The sequence below is a fragment of the Poecilia latipinna genome, unplaced genomic scaffold, assembly GCF_001443285.1.
Source record: "Poecilia latipinna isolate Pla-1442-1.1 unplaced genomic scaffold, P_latipinna-1.0 Scaffold168, whole genome shotgun sequence".
NCBI lineage: Eukaryota > Metazoa > Chordata > Actinopteri > Cyprinodontiformes > Poeciliidae > Poecilia > Poecilia latipinna.
In genome coordinates, this window is record NW_015112784.1 from 512,893 (window position 1) to 538,921 (window position 26,029).

Sequence of the window (26,029 nt, forward strand, 5' to 3'; positions counted from 1 at the left end):
GAGTGGAGGGACAGAGGGTCAGCATGGAGGGACAGAGGGTCAGCATGGAGGGACAGAGTGGAGGGACAGAGGGACAGCACGCAGGGACACCTGTGCTGATGCAGCGTCTTGCGGTCCAGCTCCCAGGCCAGCTCGGTGCTGAACTGCGGCTGCTCTCGATGCTCCACTGGATCCGTTTCCAGATGTTCGCCGTCGAAGCTCGCCTGGACCACCAGACTGAGGCGAGGGCTCTTCGGAAAATGCCGACCTAAATGACGAGTTTGTTAAATTTAATTGAAGTATCAATTCATTTCTTCATAATTCCCAGATTTCCCAGCATTCTGATGGACATTTCTCCAAGCCCTGCTCCTTTTTTCACTCATCTTCAATTCAAAGATCCAGTAATAAGTCTGAACATCAAGAGACAAACCACTAATGACTAACAACAAGCTGCAATTTTTTAATTGGATCTTTGTCACCAGCTGGCATAAACACAACTCAGTCACTTCAGTCTTTCAACATCAAAGATTCAATTAAATTAAAAACACTTCATTGAACCCAAAGGGAAACTAAATGTTGTCATCACTAACATCATCCAGCTGTCTCCAGAGAGTCGTTAATGGTGATTTCCTGTAGCAGTCAGTCCTCCAACAAATCTGAAGAGGCCTCTGACTGCTGCTGACCTGCTAACAGCTCCAACATGTCCTGGATGACACCAAGCTCTGCTAATCCACCTCTTTTGCTTTTGCTGCTCCTCCTTAAATCTCTGTCTGGCCGTTGGTTAGGATGGAGGAAAACTGATTTTATTTATTTTGAATGAGTTTACCTTAATAAAAATTATATACCCAAATCAGAGGAGATGAATTAATATTTTAGAATTTTTTATGAATATAAACAACATTCAAATACTTGAAAAAGTATTAAGTAACAGTTGATTTCTTTGAAAACAACATGGAGTTATTGGTGATGGACATATTATATCATGTCTATTAATGTACTGTAATTTGCATTATTAATTTTTTTTTTCCTTTGTAGATAGGGCACCAAAACTGGCTCCAGGGCCCCCCATCTTTTTAAATCCGGCCCTGCTGCTGCATAAATATTTATGCAATCACCTTTTTTATGTAAAATATTTTTGTCATTTTGTAAAAATTGGCTTTAATATTGACGCTAAAATGCTTTATTATTATTATTATTATTATTTGTTTGTCAAAAAGCTAAATTTTGTTTATCATGACTAATTTGTAAAAACAATCAGAGTAAAACATCCAATGGGCTGAATACTTTGAGTCACTGCATTTCTGTCCATCTGTGTTCTGCTGAAATACTGTGACTTTCCCAAATGAAAGGTTTATTCTAAGCTAAGTGAAACTTTTTAATTTTGCCAGCCAGCAGCTATGAATGCTGGCTAACAGGAATGTTTATAAATGAAATGCAGCCCTGATTTATTCAGCTGTTTTAAGACATTCGCTGTAACCAGAAACAGGAAAACTGTTTATTTAGAACTGAAAAGGCTAAAAACCGGTGAACTGTTCATCCCACCTTAACTGTTTACCCGAACCCAACAGTCAGACTTAAGCTGCTAACGCGACACTTTATCTCCCAGAAACAGAGTTAAAACCACCGAAAGAAACTAAAAACACCTGCAGGTTGAGCTCTAACTGTCCCCGTTTATCCCATTAAACCCAGCTCACCTTCCAGAATGGACACAACGATGAGAAGTTGGTCAGACTTCGCAGCCATGTTGACATCAGCTCCGCTTCAAAGAAGGAAAAAACGACGTCGAAGTGACAAACTCCGTCTTCCCGTCGTCGGTTTCATTTAGGGTTAAATTGTTGAGCTGTAACTGTTAACAGTTGGTGTTTAATTAAAAAGCAGAGCGTCACCGACCGTTACGACATCAAACAACCGCTTTGTTGTCAAGCTTTGGCGCCACCCATCCTGTTTTAAAAGCGGAGAAAATGAAGGAGGCGCTCCACAGCGCCTCTGCCGGTTGGAGGCGGGACTGCATACATTGAATCAGTAAAAAAGTAACGTAAAAAGGCTACGGTACTCAAATACAGCCACTGATCATAACTCCTGATTTAATATTTTACATCGAAAACACAAAAGCATATAAAGCTATTTCATATAAAGTCATTCTCAAAAGACTAAACTAAAAAAATTAACAATTACAAAACAACAAATTCAGGTAAAAGAAAAAAAAATCAAATATATATTTTTTTCAAGATAAAACTTATTAAATTCATATTTACAGTAGGTGTTGCATATATTTATTTAAGAGTTTAAAATACGTATTTACCCTTTTCACCTCCAATTGGCACAAAAGGGGATCAGCAAATAAAAAAATGTTAGCATAACAAAGCTTGTCTACAAACAAGAAGTCTCACTCTGACATAAATTATAGGTTTGCGTCGGATACAGTTTTGGTCAAAATATGTTTGAAATGCAGAAATTTCACACAAGCAGGAGTGAAAAATTCATAATAATATTACTCAAATAAAAGTAAAACTACGGTTCTCCTAAAAGTATTTTTCCCCCCAAAAAATACTGCATATGTGTACTGCATATCTGTGGCATTACTGTATATTTTGTTGCATTGTGTTTAGTATTGTTTTTTTTTATTAAATGTATAAAATATATGCATTTAATACAACAGCTAAGAAAGAGCTGAGCATAAAAGCGAAGCTTTAATTTTCCTGTTTCATTTGTGTTTCAGCTGCTACACATAAAAACAGGTGAAATCTCATCTTCCTCTGAGAAGAGTGTGTAACTCGTTCTGTAAACACTTAAATTTGAAGAAAATAAATACAAACCAGTGTATATATAAACATCCTTTAATCATGATTGCCAACCATATGAATTAAGGCATATACAGTATAAAAAAGCAACAGCAGGACTTATGTTTATACAGTTTCTGAGCGTTATTTACTGGTTAAACCAGGCGGATGAACTGAACATAACAAGCAGCCTCTATGAGACAACAATAGTGTCTCCAAAAAGTAGATTGAAGTTTGTAAACAGAGTCCATCGCGCTAAATTCAAGTAATAAAATGAGCACTGAAACTATGAAGGTAAGGTGTTGTGTTGGTGAGGCAGAGCCGCTGATAGAAATGCTGGGGCTTCGGGCTGCTTGTTCTCAGCCTTGTTCTGCTGTTTTTACGTTGTTGCTGTTTGTAAATGCATGAGCTTAATTTTTAAAATAACATTCGGTATGTCCCTCGAGTTTGGAGATCCGCAAGGACCAAAGTGCTGCAGAAACAGTGAGCTGTCAGCGAGCTAACGTTGTGTTTACAGTCGTCCAGCAGGAGTTGTAAACCAGCTACTGGCCAAATATTTAATAAAGAGTTTGATCCAGATGTTTTAAATGACAAGATTTATGACCATCCAGTTATTTAGGCTTTTTTAAGCAAAATAATTGTAGACCAACTTGGTCAGATAAAATTATGTTGAAAGTTTGGCAGTGTTACAACACCAGAGGTAAAAGCTGATTGTGTTTATCAGAGGCTCTGCTGGGAGCAGAAAACGGGGAAAACATCCACCACACTCATTAACGACACAGATGTGTACCATAGTTACTTTGTGCATCCATTTACCATTATCAGATATTAAGTTAGTCATTATTTTCTATAACATGCTAATTATCACTTAATAAGTAAAGAAAATAAAACATCTCCAAACCTGCTCAGGTTAAGCTGCAACCAAGAAAAAAAAAAAAATCAAAATAGCGTGTTTTTAAAAACTTTTCTTCATGAGCTGGAAAAATACAGTCCTGCTGCATGTAAATGTTCTAACAAACAATTTACACATTTATAGGAACAAGATATCGAAGCATTAAACTCTGTCTTGTAACAAACAACGAAGTGACATTTTTGGTTTTTGGTCAAAATAATTCCTAGTTTACCTAAAGAAAAATGCCCTGATCTGTTTGTAAACATATCAGTTTAACACTGACTTTTATTTAAGTTTTTTAATAAACTTTATAATGAGGTTAAAACTTAATGTTTGGGCTACATTTTGTCCACATCAGTGATACTAAAAACACAGCATGCAATGCCAGGAAGAAATGAAACAACAAAAACTAATTTAGATTAAAACAAGTTCAAAATTAAGACAAACTAGGATTTTATAGTTTACAAATTATAATATTTTAATTGATAAAGGGAAATGTTTCTCTAACTGTTGCCTGTCTTGATCTATCTAATCTAATTTTATTATTATCATCATTTAACATGTTGTTGAAGAAAGTTTAATTACTAATAAAAATGGCAATCTGACTTTTTGGAACAGAATTGTTTTGAAACAAACATGAACAAAAGTGCAACTGAGATAAAAGGAATTAGATTTTAATTGGGCCTGTTGGTTTTATATAAAGTACCATAAGACAATATTCATTGTGATTTGACACTGTGTAAACTGAATCTAACTTAACTGAATTAATTAAATGTAATCGTCTTCATAACATTTATCACAAAACATTAAATTTCTTAAAACACTGACCGCAAAATATGAATATTTTTTATTTAGTTGAAATAATGCCGTTTTGTTTAAAACAAAGAGAAATAATGTGTAACCGTAATTAGCACCTGCTAATCTGTATTGTTATGGCTAATTTACTGTATGTAGCATAAGTAGCTTTAATTAGCTGTTGATATTTTTCTTTCATGATTAGTTTTAGCTGCAGAAAACACCTAAATATCAAACTGTCAACCTCCTATTAAAATTAAATGTTCTTTTGAAAATATACACAAGAGTCTTACGTGATCTATTTGTGTTAGCGAACACCTCTGGCTTGCAAGCTAATAGCTAGCCAAATCTAGTTTTGTTCAGTGTTACTAACATAAAAACAAACATTTAAATAAATATGATGAATAAAATGTATAGTTTCTATTATTATTTTAACATATTTTAATGTTGTAGCCAAAAATCGCACAGCTAACATGCTCCCAGCTATGCTAACAGGTGAGCTAATATAGCTCTGCCAGTGGGACCTGTAGATTTTGAAACGATTTTGAAACAATCCATCCCAACTTCTCCTAAAAATATTGCTGACTTCATTTTAATTTAGATTACAACAAATACATTGTTCCTTTATCTTTCTGCTGAACTAACATTTATTTCAGTAAACGTCATCACATCCATGTCATATTAGCAAAAACAGCTAGCTCTCAGGCTAGCAGTTGAAACGTTTTATGATGTTAGCTTAAATTTGGACTACCATGCATCAAAGCACAATAAAAAAAAAACAACTTAAATTTGATATCTGATGTTTTGATAATTCAGTACAAAATGTATTTTTCTTTCAGATTAAATGCTTTTTCACCTGAACTTAATTGTGAAAAAGTGTGTATAAACATGAGGTTTTGCTTGAAACAAAAGTTTTTGATAAAATGTGTAACAGAAACTGAGCTGATGAGGGAAATAAACAGGTGAGTGGTTTTACTTCCTGTTGGGCGCGCCTGCTTTGCCCCCCGCATGGTGATCAACAGAGTGAGCATGTTGGTGCTCTGCCATAAATCTGTACAGAATATATTTACACCACTGGGGTTGGTAAATGGCACTGGGTAGGTCGAAGTGAAGGTTTTACTCCCACATAAAGACAATACAATCAACATGGTTACACTCAAGTACAGGTTAGTTATACAAATGTAGCGTCAGCACTATGAAGGAGGGAGGACCACTTCAATAATCAGAATGAGAACAATAATTATACACTTTTAGCTTCCTAATGCTGTTTTTGTCCCAACGGGGCTTTAAAAAAAAGAACAGTGAGTTTGAGTTATTACCTTTACATTCAGTCATATCGTCATTATATTACACTACAATAAATGTGCATTTTATAAAGTTAAACACAACAGCAGAGGTAAAGCTGAGTGCACGGGGCTCTAGGATGTCATCTTATACACAACATTTCAATTCAATGACATCTCGCTTTTTACAAGAAGCCCCGCTTTTTAAAAAAAAGGAAAAAAAAAGAAAGTCTCATTCCTGCGATCTGTCCCCCGCCGCTTCATCTGCTCCTCTGTTATAAAACCGGTGGATGTCATCAGTACGAAATGAAAGAGGTTTCTCTGTTTGTTTGTTCCCTGCCTCTCAGCGAGGCGAAGCTTATTCCACACCAAGGAATTGATGTCTGATAAAACTGCCATCCCTCATGCGAGACGCGGTCACATGGTTCTACTTCTTCCCTTCGCTGTCTGTGGAGGAAAAAATAAAGATGTTTGGGTGTTTGGAACATTCAGTTCTGCTTGACTTCAGAGAGAAACCAGTCAGAGTTACGTTCAGCGGGAAAAACCTTCTGGGAGAGAAGAAACATGCTCAATGAAGCTGTGAGGGTTTCTGCTCTTATTCATCCTGACTTTAGAGAATCTTCTGATCTGACATGATAACACACCAAAAAGCTCTTTAAGAGAAAATACGCATAACCCTCGAATCAAAGTGCAAAAACTAGTGGCGGGTAGGCTCGTCAAGATAACTAATTTTACTGGTGATAAATTTGTTATCGCGATTAACGATAATATTGTTGTTTTGAGATTATTTTTAATTAATACAATAAAGAAAAAAACGATTCTGAAAGATCAATAAACTTTAAATTCTAAACTTAACACTGAAACTTTTAGTTGAAACAAAATATCCAAAATAAATTAACAAAACAAATAAAATTAATTCTGAAGTCTCAATTAAAATCTGTGACAGGGGTCAAATTGTGAAAACATATTTGGTATCCATGGAAACGCCACAGATACCAACTTCTTGGCTAGATGCTGATAGAAAGAATTTGAGTATTTGACTTTACATCCCAGGTTTGCAGGTCAGACGTTTTTGTTTGTTCCAAAAAATAAATTTCAATTTGAGTCAAATGTAACAGTTTCTTGTTGATTTATTATAACTGGGTGAAAAATTAAAGATAGTTTCTAAAACACTGATATAATGAATAATAAAAACAAATCCTGGTGAAGGACAAAACCTTCCAAATTATTTTACATTTCTTCCCCCTTTTCTCTGAAACTGCAGCAGCTGCAGTGATAATTACTTTTCTGATTGCGTCTCCCAAGTGTTAGATTTATTTTAATACCGAGATTATTGAAATAGAGTTTGTAATTAAAGAGAGAAACTAAATTATATTTGGATGCGTTATTTTAAACACATACTTCAGAAAACCCCGTAGATTTTTTATTAATCAAGATAATTGCAGGCCTGCAATTAACCACATTTTAATCTAAAATATTGACAAAATATACAACGTATATGGTGAAAATATTTTGTTTACAAGATTTTTTTATGTGATGATGCAACTTTGCAGCAAATGCATCAAATCTGGTGAGTTAGGATGTGGAGAAAACGAAGCTAATCTCTTCTATCTCCACCATTTCCAGGTAGCTGCAGTCTTTGCAGGGTTACATAATCATCACATTGTGCTCTGGAACTGCCAGGCAGGTTTCCTCTGCATTATTTTACACTTTCAAACAAAGCAACAGAAAACACTGCAGACAGAGGATCATTTACTCAGAAGGTGATTTTCTCCAGAGAGGAAAAGGTTAACACTTAGATTAATTAAGACAGTTCTCAACATCATTTACTCTCTGTTTGCATTTAAATAATGGAACTTCTGCCACTGTAGAAGAGCAGTTTCATCCAGAACATCTTAAAATAATCCATTTACATGTTTTATGTCATGGTTTAAACATGAAAAAATAAAAATGTCTATGTTGTTTTCTTTAATTTTGACACGGCAATGATTTTTATTTTGTTTTTGTTTTTTTGACAGTATGGTGAATAGCTATGTAACATGTGCTGTGTCATCAGTTTTCCAGCCTTGTAAACATGCCGTGTATTGAAGTGAGAAGTTTTTCTGGTTCAGTTTCCGTCTCACCTGCTGAGGAATGACCCGACACCTGCTGGCTGGAGACCAGCGACCTGGAGCTCAGACCTGCAAAACATAAAGCATAAAAAACAAGAAAATCTGAGTTTGGACATTTACCACAACATGAAACATCCTGAAATAAAACTTGTAGGCCTGACACAATAATCAATAATCAGTTCATTGCATGATGAATTAAAATGAGCTCAGTCATTTCCATTTTCATGATTGTTTTTCTCTTTCTACCAAAAACTGGACGATAAAATTTTCAGTTTGGTGCTTTGGTCTCAACTAGATCTTTATTTAAAGGACACATTTGTTTACAAAGACTTCATTATTATTTATTATTTCTGTTGTTTTGTTTATTAATTTGTGTATTTAAAACATTTTCCAGTTTTAGTGTTAAATGTTCATTAGAAGATAAATTTTATTGATCTTTGAGAATGAATGTGTTCTTGCATGATTATGCCATCATTATTTTAGTCTCAAAACAGTAATATTATCGTTCATCGCAATAACTTCTGGGATAATTTATCACCAGTAAAATGTATTATTGTGACAGGAATAATTGTTCCCATGTCACTCTCACTATTGAGATTTAGAATCTAATGGGAAACAGCTGAAAACATTTCATACAAATAACATCCACAAAAACGACCTAAAAAAAGTTTTAATACATTTATATACATTCCACTTAATTGGTATGTGATTTTTTTTCTTTATTTCTGTTGTAAGTTTTATCACTAAGACAGATCATGATATATATCGTTATCACCAAAGATCACAGTAGATATCAGGATATTAATTTGATCCCAAATTGCACATCTTACACTGACTAGATGTTTTTGCTGCAGAACATTTAGAGATTCTGAGTCTTAATTTCTATGATAAGACAAAATTGAAGTAAAAAACAATATTACAGAGAAACTTAAATAAAAAGACAAGGTTAGCTACAAAATTTCTTTGTTAAGCAGGATTTGTTCACATTTACATTTTTGTGCTTTTTTATCTTAGGAATTAGTACAAAAAAAAGCAGAACTGTGTTTCTGTCACTATTTTATTTCACTTTTGGATTAATAAAAGATGCTTTTGAATTTAAGCTGCGTCCTTTAAAATGCGTGACCAGGTCAGAAGAAGCAGCAGCTCTGTACCTTGGTAGATATCAAACTGCCCGGACATCAGGTTGTAGCTCATACCCAGGTGTGTGTGATGGTGTGTGTGGAGGTGTCGAGCAAACGACAAGTGGTTCCTCTCCCGTTCGATGTCTCTGTCTTCCTCAGGCGAACCCTTCTCACCAGGCTGGGCAGAAAACAGACAAACACTCGGCTTGTTCTGGCTTTTCTGAGTCACATCGGGTCAAAGGTTAAAGTCTCTGAGCTCAAGACAAAAGTCAGAACTGGAACCGGTTCTAAACCTTCAGCGATTCGTTGAGTCATGCTGGTGAAGGATCATCATGTTAAGTTATAAATATATGATGTTTAAAGCTGCAGTATGTAACATTTAAAAATAAATGTTTTTTACATATTTGTTAAAACTGTCAAGTAATTTAGAATCTGTCCAGAAAAAGCTAGCAAAGTTAGCAATAACGACAAAACGAACAGCTAGCTTTGCTATTAGCGCATTAGCCACCACTGTTAGCTTCTGCATTTCTGGTGATTTTTTACTTTTTGTAACACGTCAGATTGTCCATCCAAGGGTATATCTATATAATTTCTGATAAAAACCACAGAATTTTTAAAAAGTGAAATTAATCCAGAAGTCTTAACTTCAGCTGCCCTGGATGTACAGAGGCTCTTCATGGAAGAAGAGTTTATGTTTGAAATTAAAGATGCTTGATCCCAGGCATATGTTTAATCAGGCCTGGTGTTTATGCAGTAAATGTCAGCCTAATTGCTTGAAGTTAGAATTAACTTTTTCAAGAACAGATAAAACATCTGCTTCCTGTCGTGTTTGTCTTTCTTTTATCCTTCGCTGTGGGGGTTTCTGTCAGAGTAACCATCAGAGCCAACATGTGAAGGAAAAACAAACATCAGAGGAGCGGCGCAGTGTGAGTGTGGCCGTGAAGGAAGCGAGCGTTTTCTCACAGCAGGGGATTTTCCATGGAAGTGATGGCTGGGCTGCTGCAGCAGCTCCACGGAGGAGGAGGAGGAGGAGGAGGAGGACGAAGAGTCACCGATCAGCTTGCCGCTGGCCGGTTCTCCTCTGCCAGGCGGAGTCACCTCCGACTCCTCTCTGCCAGCCGTCTTTCCATACAGAGGATAGTGGAAACCTGGAGAACGAAACACAAAGCAGGAACAAACAAATTTAGCTGGACGATAAATTGTCCCAGAAGTTACTGCAATAAATGATAATATTGTTGTTTTGAAACTCTAAGACATAATAATGCAATAATACAAGTAAACTTTAAATTCTAATGAACATTTAACACTGGAACTGGTTTTTAGCCTAAATAAATAAACAAAACGAAAGTAACTACAAATACAATGAATTATCAAGTCTCTGTAAACAAAATTGTCCTTAAAAAAAGACAGACTGGAGACTTTTTGGTAGAAAGAGAAAAGAGAAAAGCAATAAATCATGCAAATGAAAATTATTTATACTGTTTTAATTTATTATGTGATTAATTGATTTACTGATTTATTACTTATTGCGACAGGCCTAGACACACAGAACTGTGGAAAAAACAGATCAGTGTGTTGAAAGCATCCAAACAAAACCTACAGAAAAATATGCAAAACACTGATTTTGTTTGGTATAAAGATTATTTAAATGAATTTAAAAGATTAAAGTCAACAATACAAAGGTAAAATTAAAGCATTCCCGCTATATAACAGGGATGTACAACAGTTTGAATTGTGATTAAAATCAATTCAAATTTAGCCAAAATCTTTACTCTTATCATTAAAACTAGATTATTTTCCCCTATTATTTTTAATAAAGGAGCCATGTTGATTACTTCCTGAAGGTGGAGCTTCAGAAAGACCAGGAGATTTTAAAGAGACAGAGGCCCGGTTTCAAGGCATTCATTTAGGAAGTCATATTGACAGCATTTTTACATAACTATGGTACAAAACTAACATAGTTTAACAGCCTGGAAACACATAATACTGCCCCTTTAAGCTGTGCATTATTTTTCATCATTGCCCTCTACTGGCCATTACATAAAATGCAGGTATTTTCCCTTTGGCTTCATATCGTAGGGATGAGATGTTACATTACGTTTCTGCATTTATGAGTACATTTAGTCTAAACATGCAGGCAGCTGATGTCTGCCTGTTACCTGGGTAGTTGTGGACCAGCGTTGGGGACACCCCCCTGTACGAGCCCCCGCTGCCCTCACACATCGCCAGGTAGGGAGAGTAGGAGGCGTGCTGGTACTGGATGTAGGGCTGCTGGGGGGTCATGGGAGGAGACACTGCCGCCCTGGCATTGTGAGACTCCTCTGACAGCCCTCCAGTGGGTTCCTGGTCCTGGTCCTCCAGCCCCTCCTGTCGGTCTGAATCCTCCGTGTCAGTGACGGGCAGGAAGTCTTGGAGCCCGTGAGCTCTGGGTTTTTTAGCATTTACGCCACCTGAGGTCATCTTGGCCCCAGCAGGCTCCACGGTAGTGCCCCACTCCTTCCCACTGCCCACTTCCCCCTCCTCGACATTCTCCCCGTGCTGACTCTGAAGCTCTGAATATTTGCTGAGCGCGAGGCGGTGCGCCCAGGCAGGGCCGTCTGGGGACTAGATTGATGGGGACAAGTGTTGGTGCTGGTTCAGTGTTTCCCCTATAATTCTTTGTTAACAGTGGTGGGTGGCAGCCATTTTTCGGGTCGGCTCGACTTCGGTCCACGTCTCGGTCCTGCTTACATTGCCAGGTGCGAGGGCTAAACTTAGATACCGTTCTATTTAAGCATCAGCAAATTGTCTCTTTAGTGCTTTTTAAGGACAAGCGAAGGGTAATTTATGACTCATCTGTTCATTTGACAATTTCTCTCAACGGTGGCCCACCGCTGCTGAATGACTATAGAGGAAACACTGTAGTTGAGTGAACAGAGCCATAGACAGACCATCTATCACTGGCTCTGGATGGGATGTTGATGAAGGATGACGACGTTTCAACAGCAGGCGGCCATTCAGCAGTGAGATGTGAGGCAGAGTGGCGTCTCACACATGATTAAGTGAAGAGTTTAGAGCAATTTGGAGGAAAAACGAGCAACCTCTTCAACACGGCTCGGTTAAAGGGATGACACTGGTACGAAAACTGCACAAGCTTTTTGTTCTTTTACAGCTAAAGTTGGAAAAAACACATTTCCTCCAATAAATCTCACTCTAAACGTTAAAAGACATTTGCATTGGAAACAACTGAAGTAGTATGTCAGAGTAGAGTTATAGCAGCACAGAAGCCACATGGTCCTTGATATTAGCACCTATTGTACACAATGTGAGGTTAATCTCTTTGTGACACTCAACAGCAGTCAGTAAAGCACACCAACAACACCATCAGCGGCGGCGGCGGGTTATAAACAGAGGGAGAAACTTACACTGGAAAACGAAACATTTGAGTCCAGATCTGTCTGACTGTTTGGATTGTGGAGGGATGAAGAAGAGGAGGAAGAGGAGGGTGACTTGATGTCATCACAGTCTTTCATTGAGACCTGGTGCTGGTCCACTATGCCACTGTGCACCACCTTTACGCCCAGACTCTGCCCCCTTTCTCCCCTTTCACTCATCTCCACATAGGAAAGCACCGGTTTGGAACAGCAACCTTTAGCACCATCCGGGCCTTTACCTAGCAAGGCCCCACTGGCTGAAACCCCAACCATATGTTTAACATCGTCAGTGTCCCTCAACCCTTGTACCCTTTGCTTGGCAGTGAGGGTCTGGTCACAGCATTTGGAAGCCAGTAGAAGTTTCTGGTCCATGTACAGTCCTCTGGAGTACTGACCATAGTAAAGGGACTGGGCCAAGGCCGTCTGGGTCTGACTCATTGCCAGCTGGAGCTGAGACTGAGGAGGCCCGTCACCTTTCTTAGGATCTGAGAACTCATGGGAGGAATTTTTGTCGTCGTCTTTAATGTCCTCTTTCCTGTCTTTCCCTTTGCTGTCGTGAGGAGAGTTTTTATGGAAAGCAACAGCCCCGCTGCTCTGCCTGTCCGGCTGCATGTACCCTTGCAGGTAGTAGGGATCGTAGCCATGAAAGTATGGGGACTGGGGCTCCTTCAAAGCTGTGGGAGGGGTTTTACTAGAGTTAGCATAGTTGCTATTGGAGCTCACCTCGGAGGAAGACGAGGAGCTGGACTTGGACCTGAGTCCATCTGAGCGACACTCAGAAGACCCTCCATCATCCCCGGCGTCTGAGATATCGGAGTAGGCAGGGCTGTCGTTCTTACTGCCTCCGTCTGCTGCTAGACTCGAATCGAGTCTCGATGAACCACCAATAGACGGACTGGGGGCATTGTCTGTGAAAGTGTAGACTTTATCAGCCTCTGCACGGATGCTGGCCATCCTGCTCTCTTGGCTCTCTGAGAGTCCGTTCATTACATCCTGTTTGCTAAGGTGTTCCTTCAGAAGGCTTCCGGATATTTCCTTAACGCCACCTTTAGGTCCAATTCCAACCTCTTCCACTTTGATCACAGTACTATCACCATTGGGAGTTCTGTTTGCTGGTTCTTTGTTATGTTTGTCCTTTATCTTCCGTTTTTCCTTTTTCCTGGTCTCTTTGCAAGTGACCATTGTGGCTTTGACGAGGTTGGGCTCCACTACAATGCTAAGCTTTGGTTTAATGGGTTTTAAGGAAAGGTTTTTACTAGTGAGGCCAATGGCAGCCACTGGGGACGACTGTTGTGGGGGAGCAACATCAGCTGTGTTGGTCGGATATGTCGTGTTGGGTATGGCAATCAGCTTCGGTGGAGCAGGAGCTGGAGCGATTGGACGGTTAGTCCTGGACTTGGACAGTTTTTCCACCTTCCCATTGGCTTTCTTACCTTTATCAGACGCTCCTCCCTTTTTATCAATCAGTCCTTCTGCTTCTAGTTTCGGCATCTCTACAGACGTGCTTCTGTCTGGGATCATGCAGTTCTCTAAAACCACAGTCATGTTGGAAATGATAGGCAGATTGCTGAGGTCATCAATCAGACCGTCTTTCAGGAGTGAGGTTCTTCTGGTTTTGGAGTTGGCGGAAGGACTGTGGTCCGTGCTGAGGAGTAACCGTCTGTTCTTAGGTGACCCCACCGTAGTCACCTTGTACAGAGGAGTGGGTTTCTTGGAGGAGCTGTGAGTGTTTGTGCTGTTCTCTGGGGGCTCATACGTCAAGTTGCTGATGCTGTCCTCACAGTCTGATAGTCGATCCTCACTGTCTCCGTCCTTTGAGGGACCCAGCTCAGGCTTCCTCTGCTCCTCCGCCTCCAGGTGTGCATGTGTCTGGTGGTAGCGCAGGCCGTTGATGTGCTTGTAGCGTTTAGTGCAGTTTGGATGAGGGCAGTCGATGAGAATGGGCGGGGGAGGAGAGGAAGCACAGCCTCCTCCTGGATCCATGAAAGATGGGTCTGATTTGCCCAAAGGCGTCGAAGGGGCACTCCGGGATTTCGCTCGGATCCTCTTCCCATTCCCGTTTTTAATGTCGTCCGAGGAAACGAGACTAAGGTCCAAGTCGGCTGGTGGTTTGTTCTTTCGCTTCCCGGCAGGGATAGAGGAGGTTACGTTGGTGGCTTTAACATCATCGACCGTGAAGAAGGAAGGAGGTGCTCTGCCGTTGCTGTTGATGAGGTTCAGGCTGCCCCTCCGTCCTTTGCTGTGGATCGATCCTGCTACGCCACCACCTCGACTCCGGTGGTGTGGAAGACCTCTGACTTTAGTGGCATGGGAGGGCTCTATGCAGGGCCGCTCAGACATGGCCATCCTCATCCTTTTCCCTCGTCCGCGGCCGCCGGGGAATTCTGGATCACTGCAGGGAGACTCACAAAACCTGGAGAGACAGAGAGAAAGCAGACAGATTGATAAGATTAAACCCAACACAACCCCCGTCCCCAGTGGCTACCGCAGGCCTCACTAGTAGAAACCTTTCCCTAAAAAACGTTGAACCAAAGCTTAGCATCATAGTGGAGCTGAACCTTGTCAGCTCCACTATGATGGACAAGGTTCGTATATGTGTGCAGCATTTCCCCTATCATTGTGTAGGGGTTGCCTCCTCCACCAACAAGAACCCCAAATGTCTAGAATCTCTCAAACGCAACATCATCAATGTCCAGTCATTGGTTCATCAAGGTCACTATGTAGTAGTGTTGTAAAACAGAGATCCCAGTACAACACTGTGTTTTAAATAATGCCACAAAAAACACAAGTCTTGTTATGTTCAAAGAGTTTTTTGCAATGGGATCTGCTTCTGGTCAGAATATTAGGAACGACAGCCAAAAACAGTGAAAAGTCTTAAAATGCAGTTGATGTCATAGAGGACATCATTTAAATTTATGTATTTTTTTTAGCTGGGGAGGTTTTATGTTGTGTTTGAACTGGATACCCAAACACAATGTTGGCTGAACATTTTAAAGTGATGAGCATTTGGGGTGCAAATGGAGGACACTTCATATTTCATATTTTAACCAAGAATGAGCTGAAATCAGATTTCAGCTCAAAGTGAACCACTTCACCCTGACGTTAAGCACAAACAGTATTTTTTTCCTGCACAAAGCCTGTTTTTATTTGATAAACATGAAGGAATCTGTAAAATCCACCATTATCTCCGTCTTTGAGTCGTTTCGTATTCACACAGCGTTCCCCTTTTACCTTGAAGTCTTTTGATGCTGTTCGCTGCTGCGCTTTGCATCTTAACGCTGCTTTTCCACACTCCAATACGTGCTGTTATTTATATCAGGAACCTGTCTGCTGATGCCGCGGCTCTGCATCCGTAACGACCCTTTAATGCAGTCGTTGCAGCACTTTTTCCCAGAACCGGATGGCGTTAAATAATCCAGAGCAAATTCAGAGTTTAGATTTTTTAAGAAGAAGATCTCTCAGGTTTCCTGTGATGTTTGTAAATGTTTTTTTCCACAGTTGCTGCTGAAATATGCGGCAAAACCTCCAGCTATTTCTTTGACATTCCAGCCATATTTCCTGCTTTTGGGCTTTTGTTTAACAGAGTGACGATGGTTTAGAAACACGTTTTCTATAGAAGTTTGTCTGATTATATTTAATCTTTTTCACTTACTTCAGAAAATGAATCAACAAGAAAAAAAGAAGCTTTATCCCATTGAGCTACATTATGAAACTGCATTCGGTCTCCGCCGAGAGACGAGTCGAAATGAAAAAAGCAATTTAGTCCCCACTTTTGGAGATTAAGCTGTAATTGCCATGACAACTATCACTTACATACAGGAGCAATAATTGAAAGGTTTCAGGAGAGCGAGGGAGCCACCGTCACGTTTCCCACTCAGCAGCTCTCGGTTTATAAAACGGTTTGGATGCAGAGTGGAGAGTGTTTTTATTAAAGCTCATCACCGAACAGCGGCTGAAACCCTCTGAGACAACTTACACCTTTAATCATCTTTGCAGCAATAAAGAAAAAACGAGTTTCTGTCCTGCGAACCGGAGCAGTGGTCATCGGTTTAACACCCCGGATCAGGCTGAACTGACACGGTTTAAACTCTTTCAGTGTGTTTATCTCCACCAGGAGGATTTTATAAGTGTAGAAACAGAGACAACAGATTTCAGTCTGTCATTTCAGGACATCATTCCTGCTTACATCTGCACTGGATGCAGCCAGGTGCTGCTAATCAAATGCATTCATTAACTGATTGTAATCAGCAGCCATGTTTCCATCCAATTGTCATGTGAACTTTTAAAATGTCACAAAAAAAGAAGAAAAAACAGGAAATGCAAATTAGCCGTTTGCATAGTTTGGAGTAGGGCTGCAGCACCGATTGCAGTTTTCTGGTCGATCTCCGATTACTGATCTTTAAACAGCCCAACCTGCTAATTTTTTTTTTTTTCTGAAATGTTGCCAAGTATAACAAGAAAGTTAACTGTTAACTGCAGACCTGACCAGGTGGGTCAGTCTGCCAGTCAAACCTGTCACTGCAGAGCAGCAGAGGACAGAGGCTGGTTTTCAGACCTTTGTTGAGGTAGAAAAGATCGGAGGATAAATCGGCTTCACATGTAAGAATCGGTCGATCGCCGTTTGATGCATCTTTGAATGTCTGTCAGAAGACGGGGCGAATGTTTACCTTGGAGGAGCCCAGTCGTGTTTGGTGCAGTCCAGCAGAGTTCCCACGTAGGTTCTCTTCCTCCAGGTAACGTTCACCACCAGCACACCTGTCAGGAGCACAGCAGAGTGAACCGGATCACACAGAACCAGAACCCTCAGGTTAGAAATGCTGCAATGTTAAAATTCATTTAAAACGGCTGATCCTGGACCAGATACTTTAACCTCTGGTTCCAAAACCAGATTACTAATCCCAAATTAGCTGCTTTACAGTCCATGACTGTTCTACTGAAGATCTCTGCAGAGGAGAAACCACATCAGTGTGAATGCAAAAGGAAAAATTCCTCATTTATTTATAAGAACTGCAGAACAAACATTTCTCTCTCCCTTTCTTAAATGGGGAATCAGTTTATAATTGAATCCAAGACATGTAGATATAAAATAATGTTCAGATAACATCCATTACATATTATTCTATTAAACTCACTAAAGTTGGCCTTTAATCAAAGAATGCTAATGGGTCATGGCTTCATTTGCTGCCTGACTGTTCCAGTTTCCCTCTCTAATCAAGGCAACACTACTCCTGATGCAACTTTGATGTTTTTCCAGCGCTAAAGGTGGGACAGCGTAGCAACAATCCTGACGGGAACAGACACCACATCCAGGAAATACAGCTCTAAATACCAGGAAATACAGCAAAATTAAAATACACTGGGACAGGATCCAGTGAAACATGATCTGATGGATGTTCTCAGTATTCAGTCAGGCAGGTGTTGGGGCAGATTATTCCTCTGAACATCCAGACGTTCCACGTTCTGCAGGATCTCTCAGTTCTTGGCTCTCGCTTGTTTCTGATGAAGAACGACGCTGATGAGAGGAAGAAGGGCGGAAACAGAAACAACAAGCCAACTGAGCTGAGAGGCGATGAAGAGGAGATGAAGAGGCGATGAAGAGGAGATAAAGAGGAAGATGAGAGGATTTAATCCGGACGATGGTGAAAAGTAGAGCAGATTTCAGGTTTCCGAAAGGTTTCAACATGGAGACAGACTGAAGATCCATCCATCCATCCATCCATCCATCCATCCATCCATCCATCCATCCATCCATCCATCCATGCGCTGTGTTCTGTTTACAAAGACATAATTGTGTTTATCTTCATGTTTATGACTCTTCTCTCTCTCCTCTTCTCTCTCCTTCTTTCTCTCCTTCTCTCTCTCTCTCGGTTCTGCTTCATAAATCTCAGTCGATGTAGAACTGGAGTGTGAGCCTCATCATTTTCTCTCTCGGTCAACAGCAGCCAGAACTGCCCTGAAGATCCGATTTACTGCTCATTAGCTCTGCCAGCAGCGAGACGGTGAAGTGGCAGTCTAACCGTCTGTCACACTGAAGACGCTCAATTAGAAATGCAGCTTCCCCAGAACCAAACACCTGATAACTCTATGAAAAGTGACTTCTACAGCTAATATGAAAATAAAAATAAATTGTGTGTTAGCATCTTTCAAGCCAGAGAAGCAGCAGGATGAACGGCAGCAGTGAAGGTTTCCCTCGTCACTCTGACAGGCTGAAGCTTCATCAGGTCTGAAAGTGACACAGTTTCTATTTTTACTCTTTCAGGGAAGAAACCGAAACACTCGATGGCAACATCAGGTGTTTAAAGAGCAGATCCACAACTCAAAACAATTTATGGAGGAGGAAACAAGCAAAAGTCTGTTTCCTGTTTTTATGTCTTTACAGCCTTCATTATTTTGGAAGTGATGGTTCTAGACCCCTTAAACTATAAATGATGTGCAGTAAATAGAAAAAAGGAGTTAATTTCCAACAAATTTCTGAGCTCCGAAAGTCAAAAAATTGCAAGAAAAAAAGAAATTTTGAGATTAATCTCTTAAATTTTCTAGAAAAGGCTTGGAAATTTTTCAACAGTTTTAAACTAAATATTTAATTAGGAATCTAATGAAATATTCAAATATGTAGCTAGCTCTAATCTATCTAAATATGTACCTAGCCTAGAGCTAACTAAATATTTAGGTCAGAGCTAAAAGTTTTGTTTGTAAATTAAGTTTTTGGCTTGAATTAAAAGCTTAGCTTCAATCTAAATATTTAGCATGCTAACTACATATTTAGCTACCTGAGAGCTAACCAAATATTTCATTAGCAAGCTAAATACTAAATATTTAGCTAGCTCTGAGCTAACTAGCTTTATAGCTAACCCAGAGTTAGCTAAATATTTATCTGACTCAGAACTAATTGTTTAGTTTATAACTAAATTGTTACAATTTTTTACTTCAGTCCAACTATTTACCTTTCTAACAAAACATGTATCTAGCTCAGAGCTAAACATTTAGCTTGACACTGTGTCATTTAATTTATAAATTATAACATGGTGAAAATAAACTTATATTTTATATTTCTGCGATTTTTCTGTTTATTTCTCGGCGGTAAAATCAGATTCTAGCTGACTGAGTCTCCAGCATCAAGACAAACAGTCTGAGGTTGAAACCAATTCCTGTTTGATTAAAGCTCTTCAGTCTGAACTCCTGCAGAGAGGAGGAAGAAGAGCAGCTCTTCATCTCCTTTCTGTCTGTCCAATTAGTATTCAGCTTAATTAACATGCAACCTGCATCCTGCCTCCCAGTCGTATCGTATCCCTCCACCACCAAACAATTATCCTGGAGCTGCAGGGAGAGAATCTGTCCCTCTTTCCAACAACAACATGAATGAAAAAAAACACAACACTTTTCTCCTTCAGCTTTTTCTTTTAAATGATCCAACTTTTACTGCCGTTTTTTATAAATACATTATGTTGTATTTATTTGTTCAAACTGGTGGTGAGACTTGATTAAAAATTTTTATCAAGTTAACTGTGATTAATCATCACATTTGAATCAAAAACTATAACCATATGCCAACAAAATAAGCAACATCTTCAGTTCAAAAATCATTTTTGCTGCTAAACTGTTGAATAAATAAACATGTTAGCTCAACAGCAAATACATTTATTGATTTTGATCAGATATTCAAACATCAGACTGAAGGAAAGTGTCAGCCATTCAGCTTTCCAGTGTTTCTGAAACTTCTTTAGAAATGTGGACGCTAACATTAGCATTAGCATCTGTGCTGCTGCTACATGTTAGCACTAAGATGCTATTTTAGGCTTGAGTAGCTTCACTGATTGGCTAACTTGTATTAGTACAACTTGAACACAACAATAATGTTTTTTAGTGTCCAATCAGATCAGTTCAGAAGCAGAGATTAACCCTGCAGACCGAAAAGAAGAAGCTTCCATCGCTGGTGTTAGCGGATGTTGCTTGTGCATCAGATTTACGGGTTACCAGAAACATACAAATACAAAGGTTCCACTCTGAACTGTTACATGTAAAACAAATGCAATTAATTGTGTTCAAAATATTAACAAATTTAGGTTCCTTTTTTTTCTAACATGTAATGTAAACATGTTTTTGTCAGTTTTAGTACTTAGTTTGATTTCCGGACAGAATCTTCATACCAGTCTGGAGGGAAACCAGTGACGAGTTGTTCTGTTGTTTTAGCTGAATCTTGCTCAGCAGGGGGTTAAAACTTAAGCCTATATAATTTTATATAAGTTAGAACCTAAGTCAGGATTGAACTCTATTGAATGGTCAGTCTGTAATCTACAGTAAAAGGTGATAGAGATCAAACAGTTGCCAAACATCAAGAGGCAAAAATCATCTGATATCACAACTGAAAACGACCAGATCTGTTGTAGTTCTGTGCAGTTTGCTGGTCTGAGAAAAGATATTTATGTTCAGTGTTTAGCAGCCGTCAGTGGGAGCTGCTGCTGCTGCAGGCTTTATTAACTCCTGCTGATTCTTAGAAATACTTTAGTGTTGAAGGCATGAACCGCTCACGAACAAAAGCAACCAATCAGAGCCAGGAGGTGGGGCTTAGCACTGTCAATCAATCTCATGTACTCGATGCTTAAAGTGCTAATGGTCGAGAAACAACTTACTGTTGCAAGAAAACTGTTTATCCACTGTCATCGGAGGCTATGCTAACTAGCCTTAGAATTCACAACAGGCTCTGCTAGCTGTAGCAGCCTAAATAACAGCACTAAGCCCCGCCCCCTGTCTCTGATTGGTTGATTCTAGTTAGCAATGGAAGACAGAGTGGGTCAATTTTTCACAGATTATCTGTCTCATATATCTGTCATGGCATGACAGATTATCCGAATATAAAATACTGCAGCTCTTATATAATTTAAATGTTTTCCCTAAAAACAGTTTATAATGAATAAAGTTAAATAAATGACTTGGATGATTAAAGAGTTTTTATTTCTCACACATTGCTTGCTTCTCAGCATTTCCATTTGTTTGATTGATCCACATTTAGGGACCTCAGTTGTCACTTTGTCTCATTAAGAAATATTAGCTTGATTATTGAAGCTTAATTTGAGTTATCTACCTACATTTTGAGCCTTTTTTCACTCCATAAAACTTGATCTAAGTGCCTTTTTGACCCCGGTTGAAGACAGCAGACATATTTTCCTCTCTGTCCCTTTTTATTTCTGTTTCTGTTTTTCCTCTTCAGCGTTAATTAACGCTGGGCTGGGATTCAAACGCTTCTCTCCACTAAAACCAGCAGCCAGCATCAGAGGCCCGGCGGCTGGCAGAGCGAGACGACGCGGAGATTTATTCATTACGCCTCCGTGGAGAGGCGCGGCGTCCTCGTTAACGGGAAATCAAAGCGCCCGGCGCCCGGATCAGCCGGTGAATCATCTGCCCATCTGATCCGCGGCCCAGCAGTCCCACGGTGCCGTTTTGCACCGTCGGACTGGATCTGGTTCTGCTTTTCTTCTCCATTTGAACCGAAGGGCCTCTCTGGAGGTTTCCCGCTCCGCACCGACAGAGATTTGGGTTATTTTTCCAGGTTTTTTTCTAAGTCCAAATAAACTGAAAAACCTGGAACAGAAACAAGCATCATGTTTTCTGCTTGGAGCACTTTTAAACCCCCACAAACACACTCACACTTTTCAGTTAATTAATTAATTAAGCGAGTCTTTGAAGGAGCAAAAATTATGTTTAAATATTGAGTTTTTTTAAACGGTACAGAGAAAAAAACTGCTACTGACTGTATCTTCTAGTTTTTGACTGACGTTTCAGAATATCTTCTGATTTCCTGAGAAAATTACAAAAATAGAGATGGAAAAAAATCAAACAGTCTAGATCAGAAAGTTTAAAAAAGGAAAATGCTGAGTCAGCGGTTGCCATGGTGATTCCCTCCCTTACTTGAAAGAAACGGGCAGTGTTGCCAGATTGGGGGGGGGTTGCCAGATTGGGCGGATTTCTGCTTAGTAAAGTTTGGTAAAGTTTCCCAGACATCTCTGTTCCAAATGACCTTAAATTAAAATCACAAATGTTGAATTTTACTAAAGTCTGAATTGTTTGATTGACTTTGTTGCCAGATTGGCAGGTTCTGATTTGAAGACAGACTGGATATAAAGGTTTGGGCTGGTTGTTAAAATTTGAGCTTATTTTATTAATATACTTTGAAATGTCTGTTGAACATGACATTATCCATGATTACTAATCGGTTAATCCCGTGTCCATGTTGCTTCCAGCCATAGATGTAGAGTTTCCAGAACATTCCTGACCTTCTTCCGTCTCATGCCAGACGATTCCCTCCAGGTTGACGCTGGTTCCGGGCTGACAGGGCCCCAAGAAGGTCGGGTCCCCATCCACCGGGCCCGGAGCGCCTCCGTCCTGCGTGTTGGTGCCGACGGACCGCGTCCGGATCGTTAGCGGCTTGGGGTTGGAAGTGGGTAGGGCCGGAGAGGAGAATGACGGGACCGAGGGCAGGGAAGATCCGGGGGCCCCGGGGTGGCCTGGAGCCGGGGGGGCTGGGACTGTGAACATGGGGTCCATCTGAAATAAAAAAATATTTTCATTAGATTCATAACAGGTTTCTGATAATTTAAATGGGATTTTTCTTCAATTGTACAGTAGAAGAGGATTAGGACCACGGGGAAAAAAGAATTCTGACTTTTTTTCTCAGAATTCTCAATTTAATTTCAGAATTTGACTTTTAACCTGAAACGGCTGACTTTTTTCTTAAACTTCTGACTTTTTCTCAAAATTGTTGATTTAATTTCCAAATTCAGATTTTTTCTAAAATCCTGACTTAATTTCAAAATTTTCATTTTAATTTCAGAATTTGACATTTTTCTCAAACTTATTAGTTTTTCCACACAATTCTGACTTTAATTTCAGAATTCAGACTTTTTGTTTTTTTTAATTTTGACTTTAATCTTCTGAGAACAAAGTCAGACTTTTTAAAAGTGTCCCTAATCCTCTTCCGTAGAACGGAACATATTTTAAAAGACATATTTTCATTAAATGTCGTAGCATTAATTAAATATTCCACATTTCTTGAGTTATTAATTTCATATTCCTGAGCTTTTTCTCCTTTCTCTGTCAGTCATGAGTGGAGGAATCCTGACAAGGCAAACTTTTCTCTGGTCTCACGCAAACAGAAGGATTAAATTTATCTGAACATTTTAAAAGAAGTGATTTGAGTCACTGAGCAAAAATAATGAAGGTGAGAATGGAGTTCATCAGCTTTATTAAAGAAAAAAAGAATAAGGTGCTGTTAACTCAAGGACACTTTTCTACAAATTGCAAATTATTAAATGAATGAAAGATTTTATATATATATCCTTTAATAAGAAAAATTATATATATATAAAAATACAACCTGGAAAACCACTCTATTAATCCAACCATTAAAGTTTGTTGTAACAAAAAGTTTCTCTGGGGTTTAATTCATAATATTTGGTTTTTATTTGGAGATATTTCTATTTTTGCAGACTGTCTAGTCGCGACAAAAGCTTAATAAAACCCGGAACAACGTTTTAAGCTTTTCAAACAGTCATAACTATCATTATCACCATGGCAACGTGTAATGAAATCCTCGTCACCGGCGGCTTGCAGCGCTCAGGTCTTATCACCAGCACTTATTATGAGAACAATTACAACCGCTGCGGGGAATAAGTCTGCTGAGAGAGCGGCGGCGGCGGCGTCTTCTCACCATCATCACGACTTAATAAAGATTACAAGCCTGACAGAAATCTCACTGCATTTGTTCTTGAGTGATTTAAAGACCCATAAAGGAAGCCTTCGTCTCAAATCAGGCCCGGCGCTCCGAGGTTCCCAGAAAAAGGAGTCGAGTCTCCGTTGTGTCATTATGAGGATCAGCCAGTGGCTCACACGTCTCCTTACATCTGACAAGAGGAAATCTCTCATTTCCTCAGCAGGAAAAACAAGACTTCAGATTACTTTGTGTTTCAACAGCAACAAAGATTTTCTTCATGACGATTTAAGCATTAAAACCTTCATGAATCAGGCAATGATGCAACATGACACGTTTCTGTAAATATATTCATCTGAAAGTAAAAACTTTTCACCCAAAACTCTTCTTGATTCTCTTACAAACAGATTAACCACGTCAGTCTACTTTAATCGGATTAATCAATGATTTAAATAATCAACTCATTTAGTAATCAATTAATTGCTAACTGGAGTTTACAGACTCAAAAAAGGTAATTTACCAAAAGAACAACACATTGAGAGCAGTATTTTATTTTTTTTGCTACAAATGATCAACTAATGGAATGTTATTTTTCTTTTTAGACAATAAGATGCTTATTTTCTTATTTTAAAAAAGAATTGAATTATTTGTTTATTTGCATCTTTTAATGTCTTTATAATATTGTACAAAAAAAGCCTTAAATGAGTAATTGAGTACATTTTCAGTGTGTTTAAAAAGAAAAAAACATCTTCTTTATATTTTATTTTACAGCCATAAAAATCATTTTCAGTTTCTCAAAAACAATATTTAAATCTAAATATGCTTAATAGTTTTTTCTTTTAAAATGTAAAACCAGAGGCAAATCTGTTGAAACGTCTCTGGTTTCCTGTCAGCTGGTTTAATATAACAAATAACTGATTTGGACTTTATCATTTTCCTCAGTATTAGTGATGTTTACTTTTGGCTTAACTTTGGAAAATAATTGTTTTTAGCTGCATGAATCAATGCTTCGAAAGCCATCGTTAAGAGCTTTTAATCCAGGGATATTGAGAATTTGTGTGCTGCTCTCAATTTATGTTAAATCCTTCCCAAGCTCTGCAAATTTACAATGCTAAACAGCAATAAAACAAAAGGTATTAATTCCTCTGTGATTCTTGAAACAACCTGTTCACCCCCACACAGCTGCTGGCAAACACCTCCAAAGACGTCTTCCACAAATTCACAGAGCAAATTAACAACAAAAGCTAAACTTTGGATCCCCGGCGGTTTTTGTAGCTTTGCTTTCTGCAAACACCCAGAACAAAACGGCAGGAGTCATCGGCTAAAGCACAGCCACAGAAAACTGACGACAGAAACACAAACCTGCACCTGGAGAGAAAAAAAAAACCAAATTAAACATCCTCCAGCTACAGGTTTCTAATTTTAAAGAGCAGGAAATGCAATAAAATAGGTGGTAATGTACAACAAAGCGTGGTTCTTCATAATAACTACAAAAATCAATTATTATCCTTTTACTCTACTTATTAACGAATGTATGGAGCGCTGACACTACCAAAATTAAAGACTTTAAATGTACAAATGAATAATAAACAAAGGTAACCAGAGTAAATGAAAAAAATGTTTTTCACATTATGATTTTATTTGTTAAGGAAAAATAAGCTACCCAAGCCAACCTGACCCTCTACCCTTGTTGGGCCCAGCCATGGTTTGATTAATTGATTTAAGAATTGATTTTATTTAAGTTGGACATTAACCAACATACAATGTTGTCACGAATATACCAGATTTAGAAAAATGCTAATTAATTTGTATCCATAGTCCCATACACAGACAAGACACAAACATTCATACAATTTTACAAAAAAAAAAAAAAAAAAAAAAAAAAAAATTAAAAAAAAAAAAAGAAAAAAAATGTCACACGCCCAAAAATAAAGCATCCCCTAAAAAAGGA

The 26,029-nt window shown here is 38.8% G+C and overlaps 2 protein-coding genes across 2 annotated transcripts in view; both read right to left on the bottom strand.

Moving 5' to 3' along the window:
• cep120 (centrosomal protein 120) overlaps positions 1 to 1,765 on the bottom strand; it is a 17,753-nt gene extending 15,988 nt beyond the window's left edge. The window contains exons 1-2 of the mRNA XM_015029959.1: positions 1,674 to 1,765; positions 91 to 247 (exon numbers count right to left, since the gene is read on the bottom strand). Coding sequence (XP_014885445.1) covers positions 91 to 247; positions 1,674 to 1,722 — 206 coding nt within the window. The 5' untranslated portion in view covers positions 1,723 to 1,765. The remainder of the gene's footprint in view (positions 1 to 90; positions 248 to 1,673) is intronic.
• Positions 1,766 to 5,220: 3,455 nt separating this feature from the next.
• Positions 5,221 to 26,029, bottom strand: part of znf608 (zinc finger protein 608) — a 43,984-nt gene continuing 23,175 nt past the window's right edge. The window contains exons 2-9 of the mRNA XM_015029960.1: positions 22,646 to 22,916; positions 17,042 to 17,129; positions 12,366 to 14,787; positions 11,121 to 11,565; positions 9,925 to 10,109; positions 8,992 to 9,139; positions 7,853 to 7,909; positions 5,221 to 6,176 (exon numbers count right to left, since the gene is read on the bottom strand). Coding sequence (XP_014885446.1) covers positions 6,157 to 6,176; positions 7,853 to 7,909; positions 8,992 to 9,139; positions 9,925 to 10,109; positions 11,121 to 11,565; positions 12,366 to 14,787; positions 17,042 to 17,129; positions 22,646 to 22,916 — 3,636 coding nt within the window. The 3' untranslated portion in view covers positions 5,221 to 6,156. The remainder of the gene's footprint in view (positions 6,177 to 7,852; positions 7,910 to 8,991; positions 9,140 to 9,924; positions 10,110 to 11,120; positions 11,566 to 12,365; positions 14,788 to 17,041; positions 17,130 to 22,645; positions 22,917 to 26,029) is intronic.